Raw genomic sequence first — 13799 nt, forward strand, 5'->3', positions numbered from 1 at the left:
TAAATGCTTCAAAGGTCAACGTATTGAATATCATTATCACCATAATAAATTGGCAATTACTAATTGGAAATAAATCACTTTTTATCTTTACTCAAGTGAAAACGTAATTGAAATATTCGTAGAAAATGCTGAATTAATTAATTCTGGTTATTAAATCCTTTGTTCCGTAAACTCAGCACCCTGCTAATGGCAGATGGTGTCTTTTTCTGGCAATCTCTGGCAGCCACCTCATCTGTCTGCCGATGACAGGAGCCATTTTACTAATGTACTCACACATGCTTCGTGTTTCATTCAGTGTCCTTGACGCTCACCTCCGCTGCCTCCAGCTGCAGAAGAAGGGTGATGGGCTTTAGCTCGAATCCATCGTACAGTGTAAGGATTTCCTGTTTCTTGATATCAACAGCTTTAGTTCAAGTTTTTCCAGCTGAGTTTGTGACCAACAGCAGGACATACTGTGTGTACGGAGGTGTTGCTTCTACCTTGGGTTTTGGTGACTGATCGTAGCCCCCCCCATGAACCTTTATCCACGCTTCATGGTAATCTGTGAAAGGTTTAAAACCTATGAATAGCAGTAGGGATGAGGCATTGGGTTGGTATGGAGTCGCAAACGTCAGGCACTTCTGAGATCGAGCAGCTTTTAGTGGTTTTGTTCACAAGTCCTTTGAGTTTCTGATGACGCCTCTTAGTGCGTTGTTGACCTTGTGTGCTGCAAGGCGCTCCAGGGGTCCAAGAGTGCTGCACTCAGTCTTTGGCTTCATGGTTGTTCATTCAATCTACAGCTGAGCAGTATGGATGAAGTCAACATGACAATAAGAACATCTTTGGAGGATGTAGTTTGTGGGGCTGTTGAACTGTATTGCATCAAACAACAAAGTTGTTCTGTTATCTAGCCTTCCCTCATTAATATACATGGAGTGAACAAAATAATAGAAACATCTTTCTACCATAAAGCCAACCTCTTTAACAGTTTCAACAAAACCTAAATGACTGATGGATATTTTTCAGGGCTTACAATTTGCTTAAAAACATAATTCCCTATTAAATAATATAATAATATAAACTAATATACCGTTCAACTTTAATCCCAGTGCTGAAAAGTAACTAATTAAATGTACTCAAGTCCTGAACCCGAGTACACATCTGATGTATTACTGAACGTACCTGTATTCCCTTTTCATCCTTAACACTTCTACTCCATTACAAATGTTCTACGTTGTTGTTGTATTGCAAGTCACTTGTATCTTTACAAACAAAACATAAGATGAATCTATAAAATATGATGTATTTGTATTGATCAAACTACTCAAACGGTATGTAAAGCAATTAATCACAACATATATAGGGGAGGGGGCCTTTTTCTGCACTATGAGTACTTATACAGTTGATTCTTTTAAGTGCATTTTGAAAACTATACTTTTAGTTAATATTTACGTTGCAGGAATTATACATTTTATGGTGTGTTTTCACAGCGCCGAAACTGATATTTTTATTTACGTAAACGATCGGAATATTTCTTCCGCCACAATCTGATCCAGACAGCTTGGGTTCATCCATTCAACTTGCAGTCGTCAGTGACAGCTTCGTCTTCAGAGATTAAGAAGCGCTTTTACTAAATACATGCAGACACCCCCGTTGAATATTGTCATGGAAAAAATCTCTTACCATTAGACAGTGGAGGAGTTCTACAGGCAACATTCAGTAATTTACCACCGACCAGCCTGTGAGGTAGAAGCTCAAATAACATAAAATACTCTCCTCCTGACACACTATTAATTAATAAGAGTCATGGTAAAGCAGCCTCTCACCTTCCCCTCATTGTGCTTACTTTCTAGAAATCGATTGGTGTCTCCAATGCTGCCTGTGTGTCTGACAGATGTCTTATTGCAGAACAACGCTCACGCTGCAAGAAGCAGTCACAGTGTCTGCAGCTGAACCGTGCCAGGCCACATAAGAGTATAAGAGGCCTGTCGGGGTTGGCGCAAGAAAGAACACCTCTTAGTTGTTCTCCACTGAAGGCGTCGTTGACAAGTCATGGAAATCCAAGATTTAGTATTGAAAAGAGAGAAGTTGAGTACAACCTCTATGTTTCTACTCGAATGTAGTCAGGAACTGTATGAGTGTGTGTTGCTTGTTGGCCATGCTAGCTGCACTGCTGTAGTGATGCCAATGTCAGTTGGCCAGGCACAAAATGCAGTCCAGATGTTGTGGTTCCCAAGCGATAATTCCAGATATCTATGGTGAATCCCGGACTTTCCCACTCGTGCCAGCAGCAGCTTCACAATTTAGGTTTTAAGGAAAATATCATAACAGCTACTTTATTAAATGTAATTTACTTTGGTACATTAAGGATAAATATGAATAACTTTGAGGATCCTTTGACCTTTCCTCTCGCACCACCAGCAGATTCAAATGTCCGTCTAATTCTTTGGCTGATGAGCAAATGCTTGCAAAAAGACATTCCCATCAGCCTCAGTTGTAGTTTGTGTTTAGTGATGAATAGTTAACATGTTAACATGCCAACAAGCTGAATGATGGTGATGTGAACATGGCGAATAGTATACCTGCTTTATATGAGAGAATTTTAACAGAGAGCATGATAGCATGCTGGCATATATAGTGTAATGCAGGGCATGGCTGTAGACTTGTTTGGTATTACTTCCCAACTGTGTGGTGATTAATAGCCACCAAGACTATAATGGCAAACCTTATTTATGATATTCATATCTGAGCTAGGCAAGTTTTTTATGTGATTAAACCAGGTGTATAATTACCTAATCAGGCTCAGTCACAAGGGAGGGCTACAGCTGATAATTGTCTCATCCCAAACACTTGAGACTCTTCGGCTTCACCTTGTTTACTAAAATGGTAAAAGTTCTGGTTATCAAAGTTAAAGTTTATTTTCTGTTATTTGGGAGTGTGAAGATGTCTAATTACACTGAGATTTAAATGTGTGCAATAAGTATTGAAAAGGGTGTTTAACCTTTTTATAGATGCCCAAATCCAACACAGACACGGTCTGGACCAATACAGCTCCACAGACATGGGATACATTCTGGTTTTTTAATGAGTATTCCAATTATGTCTTTTATAATTGGTAATTATGATCCTGGTCATGATGCTTTACATGCACATTAATAGGTTGCAGTACACAACACTGTGATATTACAATAGTTTTGACATTGAGGTGCTAGTTTTAATTAGTGTTAAATGTTCATTTCATTTCATTAAGGATGGATGTGTGCGTTTGTTGAACCATTGGCAGGTCTGTAATAACTGCAAAAACAGAGCCTGATGTGGGAGGAAATTGTATGGAAGATTCTAGATACATGATCTATCTCTTGTATGCTTTGATTTCCAGAGTTCAATTCAATTCAGTTTATTTGTATAGCCCAATTTCACAAATTACAAATTTTTCTCGGAGTGCTTTACAATCTGTACATATAGACATCCCTGTCCCAAAACCTCACATCGGATCAGGAAAAACTCCCAAATAACCCTTCACCTTCAGTTCTCTTCAGTCGGTGTTACCTGGCAAGCTGTGTGAGTGCATCCCTCTGCTTTTTCTGCATTATTTTAATAATTATCTGTGTTTACAGAAGGAAAAATAAGCAATCAGCCGAATTGTCTTTTTTCTAAGTCAGTGACTCAGTCAGGTAGCTCTGCAATGCACAAAGCACAACCCTGCAGCAGTCACAAAATAATTCTGAAGGATGAACTGCTCACATTTATGCTTTTGTCACGTACATAGCATTATCACACAACAGTAATTCTGCTTAGTGAGGATAATCCCTTAAATCAGGGTTGTATTGTCAGTATTCAGCTCATCCTATTATATTACCTTATCACGCTCATCTATCGTCAGCATGTTCTGCTGATAAACATCAAAGACACAAAGGAGGGGGATTATGGATAATTGTGTTGAAGAAAATCAGATGAAATGATTTTGGTGTTTCAGTATCTGGCACTGAGATGGCAATATCATTGTATTAAATTCACTTCAACTGACTCAGACTGAAATGTATCACGTAGGCTTGTAAATTATATGAAGTTGATGATTTGAAAACTTAGACTTGTAGACTTCATAAACACTGAGAAAAACAATCTGAACACAAACCATTGCGCTCTGATTTCATGCACTTTTGACTTGTGAATAACAGTTGTGCTATTTAAAGTTATGCATTTATCATGTGCTTGGATATGTTATATGCACATTGTTTATTTTAGAGCAACTTTTTTTCTCTCTGTGGTTGCATTGGTTTTGTGCTTCTGTTAATGGATTTAATATTGGATCTGTCTCTACAGCTTTCTGTTTTGAAGTTTTGCGCACAGACGGAAATAAAAACAAACAACTTTATCTGCATTTTGATTGAGCTCACGGTCGCCAATTTATCAACTCTGGTGCTGCAGTAAGACACAGGATCATTTCAGAACTATCAATTATGTTTCAAGAAACAAATATAACCAAATGAATTCCATTCTCCATTCATGGAGAACAATGTACATATGTTGATTTGCAAAGCATTTGGGGACAACTCTGCACTAGTGTGCCTGATCTAAAGAAATGTGATGATCACATCACCTCCCGGATGCATACAGCAAACCCTTTTCCTGCACTATGAGCCATGTGTTATATTTAAATTGTGTATTATAATTGTAAAGACCTGAAGTCAGCCATCAGTGTTATGCTCACAAGTTCTCATTTGTCATTCTTGATTGGTTGCCATTCTCAAGAGAGTATTATCTAATATGAGCTTGTTAAAGGGCAGACGCCAGACAGCCGAGTAAAGAGATACTAACAAATGTAACAAGACTTCCACATTATGACAATATTCTACTATCTGCTTGTGAAATCAAGAACGACACATGGAAGCTTTTTAGAAAGTACTCATCACTCCTTACCTCCAGCTGTGAGCTTAGTGCGTCCTTGTGGGACGTGATGAGGTCATACACCAAATATCCATTTTGTACAGATCCAACATTTACATAATAATCCATGCCACACAATTGGTTGACTGAACTCGACGATTGTGTACTTTGTAACATATCTTTGTGCTGCTACAGAGGACCCACTAGTTGGCAAGTGTTCATTCGTGCCTCATCAGCTTGTTCAAATGACGGATTAACATGGGAATATCAACCAGTGTCACATACCAGTTAATGTCTGAAGGTGGTCCATGTCTATATTGGTTCCAAGTTCTAATGATAGGAAATCATTCAGGAGAAAAGGGATTTCTTGCTTCTCTGTGATCTTCATCCAATGTTTTTGTGGCAGCTGTGTCTGATTTGGCCTCGGCTGCTGGTGATTGGCAATTAGTCAGCAGCCGAGGCCACCCTTATAAATGCTCCCACTTGAGAGTGGAGGGAGAGGGTGAGCAGAGGCACGTGTTTTGCGGTCTGCTCGGTGTCGTGTGCGTGCCAATAAATATGTCTTTCAACAACCCCTCTTGCGGTCTGGCGGATCCTTGGTGCTGGGGGGGGAAACCCACGGGTGGCGGCCGCAGGCCTGCTACAGTTTTGGATTAAGCTTCCTGGAATATACTATATTTTCTATTTGAATTGTGCCAAAACATGAAGTTGAATGATTTAATTTGGTTTCTAAAGGTAAGGGCCCAATCAATGAGGGAGTCCAAGTGCAGTCCTTTGACATGATTTGAGGGCATAATTTATGTTCTTGTTGATAAAATAGAATGCATACCACTTCGATTAAATATTTGCTATACTTTGGAGCAACTATAGTGTGTAAGACTCGTTTTTCAGTGAGACTGAGCAATAAAACATTGTGGTTTTAGTGCTGCTGTATCCTTGGCTTGCAAGCTACACTAATTCTTTTAATTCTACAACAATAAAAGACAAAATACCGACACCAAACAGCCACGACAAACCAATCAACTCCTTTTTTTCTAACCGAATGCCGACAAAACTGTTCACCTGCAGGGACTGGCCAGAGGTCTGGTTCAGGTGGGGAATCCTCGGTATTTGTGTGAGGGTCAGGTAGCTCGGGACAGATGCTCGACAGAGGTCACGACAGACACTGGGTCATAAATATGGGAGACAGGCTGATCTGGCCTGTGACAAGGAAAGGGCAGCTCTACTGTAATGGGTGATAAATGTCAGTGCCTCCCCACAGCCTCAGATGAGCGATTGTTAAGCAGCTTCTCTGAGCCCGAGCTGCTAAAGCCTCGAGACAGACTGACAAGCAGTAACGGAAACATTTACAGGGATAGAACGGCTTGTTTGGATGCCACACCCCCCCACCCCCCGCCCCCTCCTCTCCCTCCCTCCTTCCTCCTCCCTCTTCTCCACCCTTCTTCCTCGTTGTCGCCAAAGGCAAGACGAGAAAGGTGATGAATCAGGTTGTTAGCATGTTTGATGGAGAGTAGAGGCGAGAGGAATTCCATGTTCTGAGAGGAAGGTGTCACAGGTAACACAATGAGGAGGAGAGCTCTGCCACTGGGATTCATTCGGGGTTATTGATCCTCTGAGGAGCAATATTTTTTTAAAGTAATGGGCCTTGATCGCAATAATGTCCCCATAGCAACTGTTATCTTTAAAGACTATTACTATGGCTGTCGTAAAAAGGAGACTCAAGCAAGTCTTATCAAAATATAGTATGTAAGTGCACCTTCGAATGTCTTCACTGATCATAAACTAGCTTTAATTTTGTTATTCTTTTGATAATTGAATGCATGTGTTCAAAACTAAGAAGCATAAGTACATACACATGTATGACTTGTCATGTTATAATATGTGCACTTTGTGAAAGTTCATGGTCCCTTATTCTTTAAAGAAATCATTGTAAGTGTGTTTTTTATGTTTTGTTTAGTTTGTTTCCTCTTTTCAGGAACCATGTCAAGTTATATACAAAGATGAAAGATGTACATTAAATATCCAATGCAATCACACATAAAGATGTAAACCATTGCACCGAATCCTACAATATTAACTAGAATACATCCCGAACAATTGTAATAGTCTGGCTATTTTCCTTTTCTTCCTCAGGGAAAAATATAACAGCATGCGTTCACATGTATTCGCATTGTTAATTGATCAATACAATTACAAAAAGAGAAGACTTACATTTGAAGACTCTGGAGACTTTCCTTTTTACTTCGCCACCACCTGAACCCCCACAGCCATCTTCATCATCACAGTCGCCGCTGTAACGTCCCTCTGTGTCTCCACTTCCTGTTTCAATCTGGTCCAGCGACCCCAGTTTAGGAATGGATTTCCCTTGCAACAGCTAGTTGTGAAAAGAGACACGGAAACAGACACATTTTAGTTAACATATTCATATTTTCCAACAAAAGTAAACTAGTTTAAAGCAGTAACATTATATATGTAGTATATGAATATTACATTCAATATTCACAAAGGGAACAAGGTCCTCTCATGAAAAGGGTAGTGCAGAATATGCATCAGAAAATAAAGAGAAAAAAAGGGGGAAAATGCAAAAGATGTACTGATGATGCTGCTAATGAGCAATAAGTCCCCTAAGTAATTAAAACACAATACATCTACTGAATAACTTTAGAGAGATTTTTGATCAGATTTATTTCTGCATCCCATGCTTTTAATATAAAAAATAAATATATACTTAATTCCCTTATTTGTTGGTTCATAAAAATAAAAATAATATTAAGCAAACACACATGGATCCACAGTATGTGTTGATTGACTCTCACCCTTCTCGGCTACACTTCCTGCTGTGGCTGTGCAGCAGAATCTCAATCAAAGACTTTGCAAACTTAATACCAGGGGAAAGGCATACGCTAATTGGCTCATTTAAATTCATGCTGCGTTATTGGAAACAAGAGGGAATGCTTTGTGTTGATCAGAAAGGTATTGACTATGCTAATTAAGTTCTGTTGCGGTTCAGTGCAGCGGATCAGAAGTGTCGGTGTTGCTGCCATGGCGGAGCTCGGATGTATCTGCTTTGGTAATTAGCCTGTCTGAGTCTCAACTCCTCAATGGTGACAGGTTAGAAGATGGAGAATATTGAGAGTTTGTTCAATTGAAGCACTCCTTCCATGTGTGTAATTGGCATGATTTTCTTTCCATCTCTGTCTAACCACACTTTCAATACATTACATGCAATAATATGTTTCTGTAGAAAATCTGACTGAATTTAAACTTTGCCCTTTGCCGTCCAGGAGGCTCAGTGTGGTTCAAAGGCTGTGAGCCCTGTTTACAGAAGAAACAACATATTGCAATGGTTACAGTAGACTGCACATGTTAAACAATATGCTCCCTAAGATTAACTTATTTATAGTTTGCGACGAGGTGGATGGTTAATATGTTTGTATGAGCCTGTGTAGACATGTATGAATGGGTGTTGGAGGGAAACGTGCCACTTTCTTTTCCATAAAATTATATTCTCAATCTTTCACTCGCATGACCTTCAAGTCTCAAGTTCCAGCTTTGTTTAGTTTATAACTAGAATATTATCTTTATAAGGAAAAGTTGTAATCGGAAATTCTTTCTTACTCATTGACTTTACCAGTAGAATCTTTTCTGTTCCCAGCAATGTCCTCTAAATAGTTTTTCACACATGCACACACTTTAGAGGAATAGAAACCAAACCTAAAAGAGAAGACAAACAATATTTGTTTTTCTTATTGTCCAAAAAATACAATACAGAAAAAATGAATGTATGCCGCTAACGAGCATTGTCTGCATAGCCTAAGTCTGATCAAGCTTATCTCTCTATGGGTTAGACCTCCATTGACGCCCCAAAACGATTTAGAAACGCATCAGTGAGCATTGCACTGAGGGACATGTTCCTCCATTACCATGAATATGGGTACTGAATTACAAGTTGAGTCGATCCAACATACACCGTCCTGCTGCGTTATTTACATTAACACATAAAAATACATTATTATTATTATCGTTACCAGCTGCGAAAATGTGGTTCTGTATTGTTGTTGTTAGACATAATACAATATAATTACCCACAAAAAAAACACCACATAGAAAAATGCTATGATGGTTTGTGTGATCACTGGCAGTTGATGTGATTTCATGAAACAGTAGTAATTAATCAATTAAGCCTCTATAATGATATTACACAGCAAACCCATTTGTTCAAAAGGCTTGGGAAACATTTGTTGTGTTTAAATAAGTCCGTCAATCAGCGGGCCACTTGATTCTTTTCCTCTTGAGGGAGTAACGGCTCAGTGTTTGATTGTATTGAGCAGCTGTGCTGTTCTTTCTGACACACAATGAACTGTGTTATTGGCCTCTCTTCTGTGAATGACATGGGGCTTTGTCTCACACTCGCTGTGAGACAGGGGCTCTGATTTTGTTCACTGCATCTCCAGATGAGAAAGTGCACTGGGAAGGCACCGTTGGGCAGGGTTCTGGCTGTTACTGCAGCATGTGGAAGTTAATGACCACCAAATACCAGTTACTCTTTTCAAAAACACAAGTGCTCACACGCTGATAACAATACTGTGCACTCAGAAGGAATTTGCTGAAAAGTGAGTTCCCCTACATGGCCATTTTCGTTTGAAAATGTTGCACTAATTAAGAGCTCACACCACAAGAGATAATGATGAACAACACATCTTCTGCAGTTCACAAAATATTGGTTTCAACTCGATGTTGACATTTAATGGAAATGTAATTTATATGGCCGTGCCCGTCAGAGAGAACACAGAATATTTAGAGATTATCTCATGAGCTCGATTGAGTGACACACACCAGGGACACACATACTTCTCAAATAGTTGTAATTAGCAATCGGAAATAATTAATTTGACAGGCTATTATTGTAAACATATCTGATTTACCCCACTGTATTATATACATGCATACATGCTCCTTTTTCTGTTCTGGTATTTACAGTTATAGCTAATTTATTGTTTACAGTTTAAGCGTGTGGTTCTCAACTTCTTGAAATCTAAATTATTCTGGGGGTGATCCACATAACAATTGTGGAAAGTCTGACATGTTAATTAAATGCACCAGCAAATAACCATGGCAACCCCTGCGCTGGCAGGAAACACAATTATGAGAAAATATGCCATTAATAACAATGAGAATAAAAAAATGATGAGCGTGCAGGCTCCAGTCTCAGACAACAACAAAGATTGTTAGATTATTCTGGTCTGTCTGTCTCTGTCTTCAAACTCACTGCACACAAAACAGTGTATTCCAATATAATGTATTTCCACAAATGACTTATCATGAACAAAATAACTCAAATAATTCAGTTCCCAGATGAATGTGGTTTAACTTTCTCCACTGCAAACTAACATGATTTATTAAGCCTGTCAAAAACTGTTGACAGGTTTCTTTTGGAATTGCCTCTTTTGATTGCAAACAATCTTGAGGCAATTTTGGGGAATTTCACCAATAAGATTGACATCAATTTGGTTAAACCCAAAATATGTCAACAACTATTTGATGGATTGTCATTAAATGTAGTGAAATTATCCACTGTGCCTTGTTGATGAATCCTATTGAATGTGGAAAACCATGGGACGTTCCTCTTTCGTCATCATCATGTCAAAATGTCCCTTTTTTCCAATATTTTAGTTTATAAATACCTGAAACATTCAGCCTCAGCTGTATTTTGGGTTTAGCACTAATTATCAAATGCTACCACGCTAACACAATGAACTTCGATGATGATCATGGTAAACATTGTACCTGCTAAACATCAGTATGTAAACATGGTCTTTGTGAATATATTAGTATCTCAAAGCACTACTGTGACTTCTCAGGCGGAGCCTCACAGAGCTGCGACAGCAATTTGAACATCTCCCATTGATTTTTTGTTTTGCATGACTGTGTGTCTTCCCTGTCTTTGGTTATTCAGCTACCCACCCTGGAAACAATTTCTGGCCACCTGAGATAGTTAATACATTTCATATTCACCACTGTACTCATCACAAACTTCTTCATTATAGGAGCAGCTTTTTCATGAAATCACAACAAAGACTGTGAGGCGTCTCAAAAGATTGCGGATGGTAACAGAGACGTGGCTTAACTCCCAGCGCTGCACCATAGACAGTATATATTCTGACAGACTGCATCGCAGTCCGGTCTGACTGCACAGCACTGGAACCTGCAGCACAAGACATTTACTGGCACAGACCTACTACAAATCCATGATATCTTCATTACCCGCCGCATAAGGAAAGCCCAAAGCATCATCAAGGACACCAGTCATCCAGCCCACACACTATTTTCACTCCTGCCATCTGGAAAATGCTACTGGAGCATTAAATCCCACGCCACCGATTTCAGAGACAGTTTCTTTACACAGGTAGTCAGAATAATCAATAGTACCACCACAAACACACACACATACACACACATATGCACACACACAGACACTAAAGCTGTGCATATGATGTGTGTAGAGTTGTTTATTGTGCGTTTTCCTTGGTATTACATGATTATACTATCCATTTTTTATTATTATTTTATTTTACAAAGTTGAGAATGCCACAGTGCAACATTATTATTTATTGCACTGATTAATTTAATATTGGCATCTGTGTCTGGAATAAACAAACCTAAGTGGGTAAATGTAGGTATTGATTGTACGTGTTCAACCTCCATATAGAAGCATCAAAAATAATAAACCACGCCACTGCTCTAGTATTTCTAAAACAATATCATGCACTGGAGAAAACAGATCGTCTTTATTGCAATCTAATGCTTCATATGTTAACTCAGCTGTCAACTCCAATGTGCGACCTTAAGCCCTTAAGGTGTGTACACTAGCTGCCTCTACAATAATGGAACACAGTGATGGCCTTGTTACTCTGTATCTATCTCTGTATATGTATCCTGCCTACACAAACTACTATTTTCCACTGCAGATGAAGGTAGCTCCAAAAAAGGTAGCTCCAAAAGAACTGCAAACAATTAAAATGTTAAAAGATTGACTGTCAGTCAATAATATGCTAAATTTTTCGTAAATCAAAATGAACAGAGCAGAGTATATATAGGGTACATATCCTAAAGAGGGTCATGTGGCAAAATGAATCACACATTCAGAGATGGATGAATAAAATTGTGTGTGGCTTTTTCAGCTCATCAGTATTCTCTTTGAACACACTCTGCTATCTGTATATAACGGGTGGAGGAGAGATCTTACAATGATCATATTTGCCAGGCACAGGAGAAGAGTGTCAGTCCGTGAATCGGCTCCCATGACACACACTGTCATTTTTCATCTCCCTCACTGCAGCAGCAGCACTGACAGGGTGTTGATCCAGACCAAGTGCAGCATCAGCAGAGTGGATCAGTGAGTGAGAGGCCGGACAAGAAATTACAAAATACAGTAATGATGAGAGTCAGTACCTCCAAGTCTGAGGCCATGGTTCTCTGCCGGATTGCACCCTCCAGGTTGGAGGAGAGTCACTGCCCCGAGAAAGGGAGTTCAAGAACCTCAGGTTCCTCTTCAGGCTGTTTGGTGCAACGTCAGTGATTTGGCCGTTGTGCCATTTTGGTAAAAAGGGGAGCTTTTGGGAGGCAAAGCTCTCGACTTACCAGTCCATCTACATTCAGCCCACTCACCTATGGCCATGAGCGCTGGGTAGTGGCCAAAAGAATGAGATACAAGCGGCCAAAATGAGCTTTCTTAATCGGGTGGCTGGGTTCAGCCTTAGATAATAGGGAGAGGAGCTCAGACACACGAAAGGAAAGGAGCCGGAAAATGTTTTGAGGGAGAGGGACGTCTAAAATACCCCGCTGCCCAATGACCCAGACCCGGATATGGATGGATGGATGGATGATAATGTGAATTTTGGAATAATAGTATAATTAAAATTAACCATCCGTCCTATTTTTAGGAACCAAAAAAGAAGTGGTCCTACGAGCACGTAGAGCCTGATATAGCTCATTCCTCTATGCAACAGAACTCTGTCGTTGTCCAAAAACTATTAAAACACATTAATAAGCTGCAACGTTGCACTCGTGGTATATTCCTTCATTACAAAGAACATGGGCACTGCAGTTTGTTTTGAGACAATCACAAATAAACCAATCTGTGCCCTCAAATACTTGCTAAAGCACCAAATGTGTATTAATTTGTGTTCTAAAAACTACAGTGCCCTGCTTTGAAGGGTGTTGTTTGGCTTTTAAAATAAAAAAATGTATTTCTGTGAACATGAAAATCTGTTCAAAATTGTCAGACATTTACATCAACATATCAGACCAACTGTCTGATATGTTGATGTAAATTGTATCACTACAAGGCAAACCTAACTACATATGAATGCAATTTTTAGGAGAAAAGGTTCTTCAAATTTAATATTGCAATATTTTGTAATACTCTTAAACTTGAGTTATGCAGCATATGACTAATTACACAGAGGATTCTGCTGCTGTTGCTGGACTTCAAGCTTGGATAAGCACATGCAATTATTGAAGATACAGTTGTTATCTACACATATGCAGTGTAGCTTTGAAATTGTTTCTCTTTTCTGTGCTCAGGTATAATGAGTCACACAAGTGTGGGTTGAAAAACAAATTATTATGCTGCAGGTGTTGAGATTTGCCTCCAATTAAGACGCGCTTCCACAGATCTGACATATCAGAGTTTACAGACTCTTTGCTGGATATCAACATGATTTAATTGAACAATCTAAGTCATGCTTGGCGCCTGTGGTGTGTTAAATATAAAATAGTCTTTAAGGGAACAGGATGTTGTTTATAATCAAGACTGTCTTTACTCATTAACCCGACTTCTATAACCGTCAAATGTTCTGATGCGGTGTTCTCATTCGGAGCACTGAAAATAAAATGTGAATACATTCTCAGTGATAATCTTTGGACTAAGA

The 13799-nt window shown here is 39.2% G+C and overlaps 1 protein-coding gene across 4 annotated transcripts in view; it reads right to left on the reverse strand.

Annotated features, from left to right (window-relative positions):
• The window catches only part of gpc5a (glypican 5a), a 135613-nt gene that overhangs the window by 56015 nt on the left and 65799 nt on the right, over window positions 1–13799 (reverse strand). For 3 of the 4 annotated variants that reach the window (XM_056412612.1, XM_056412610.1, XM_056412613.1), the window contains one exon: window positions 7078–7240. In XM_056412612.1, coding sequence (XP_056268587.1) covers window positions 7078–7240 — 163 coding nt within the window. Of the gene's footprint in view, window positions 1–276; window positions 327–7077; window positions 7241–13799 lie in introns of those variants that run through there. The other variant, XM_056412611.1, reaches the window with a different exon arrangement.

Source organism: Pseudoliparis swirei, chromosome 4, assembly GCF_029220125.1.
Source record: "Pseudoliparis swirei isolate HS2019 ecotype Mariana Trench chromosome 4, NWPU_hadal_v1, whole genome shotgun sequence".
Taxonomy (NCBI): Eukaryota; Metazoa; Chordata; class Actinopteri; order Perciformes; family Liparidae; genus Pseudoliparis; species Pseudoliparis swirei.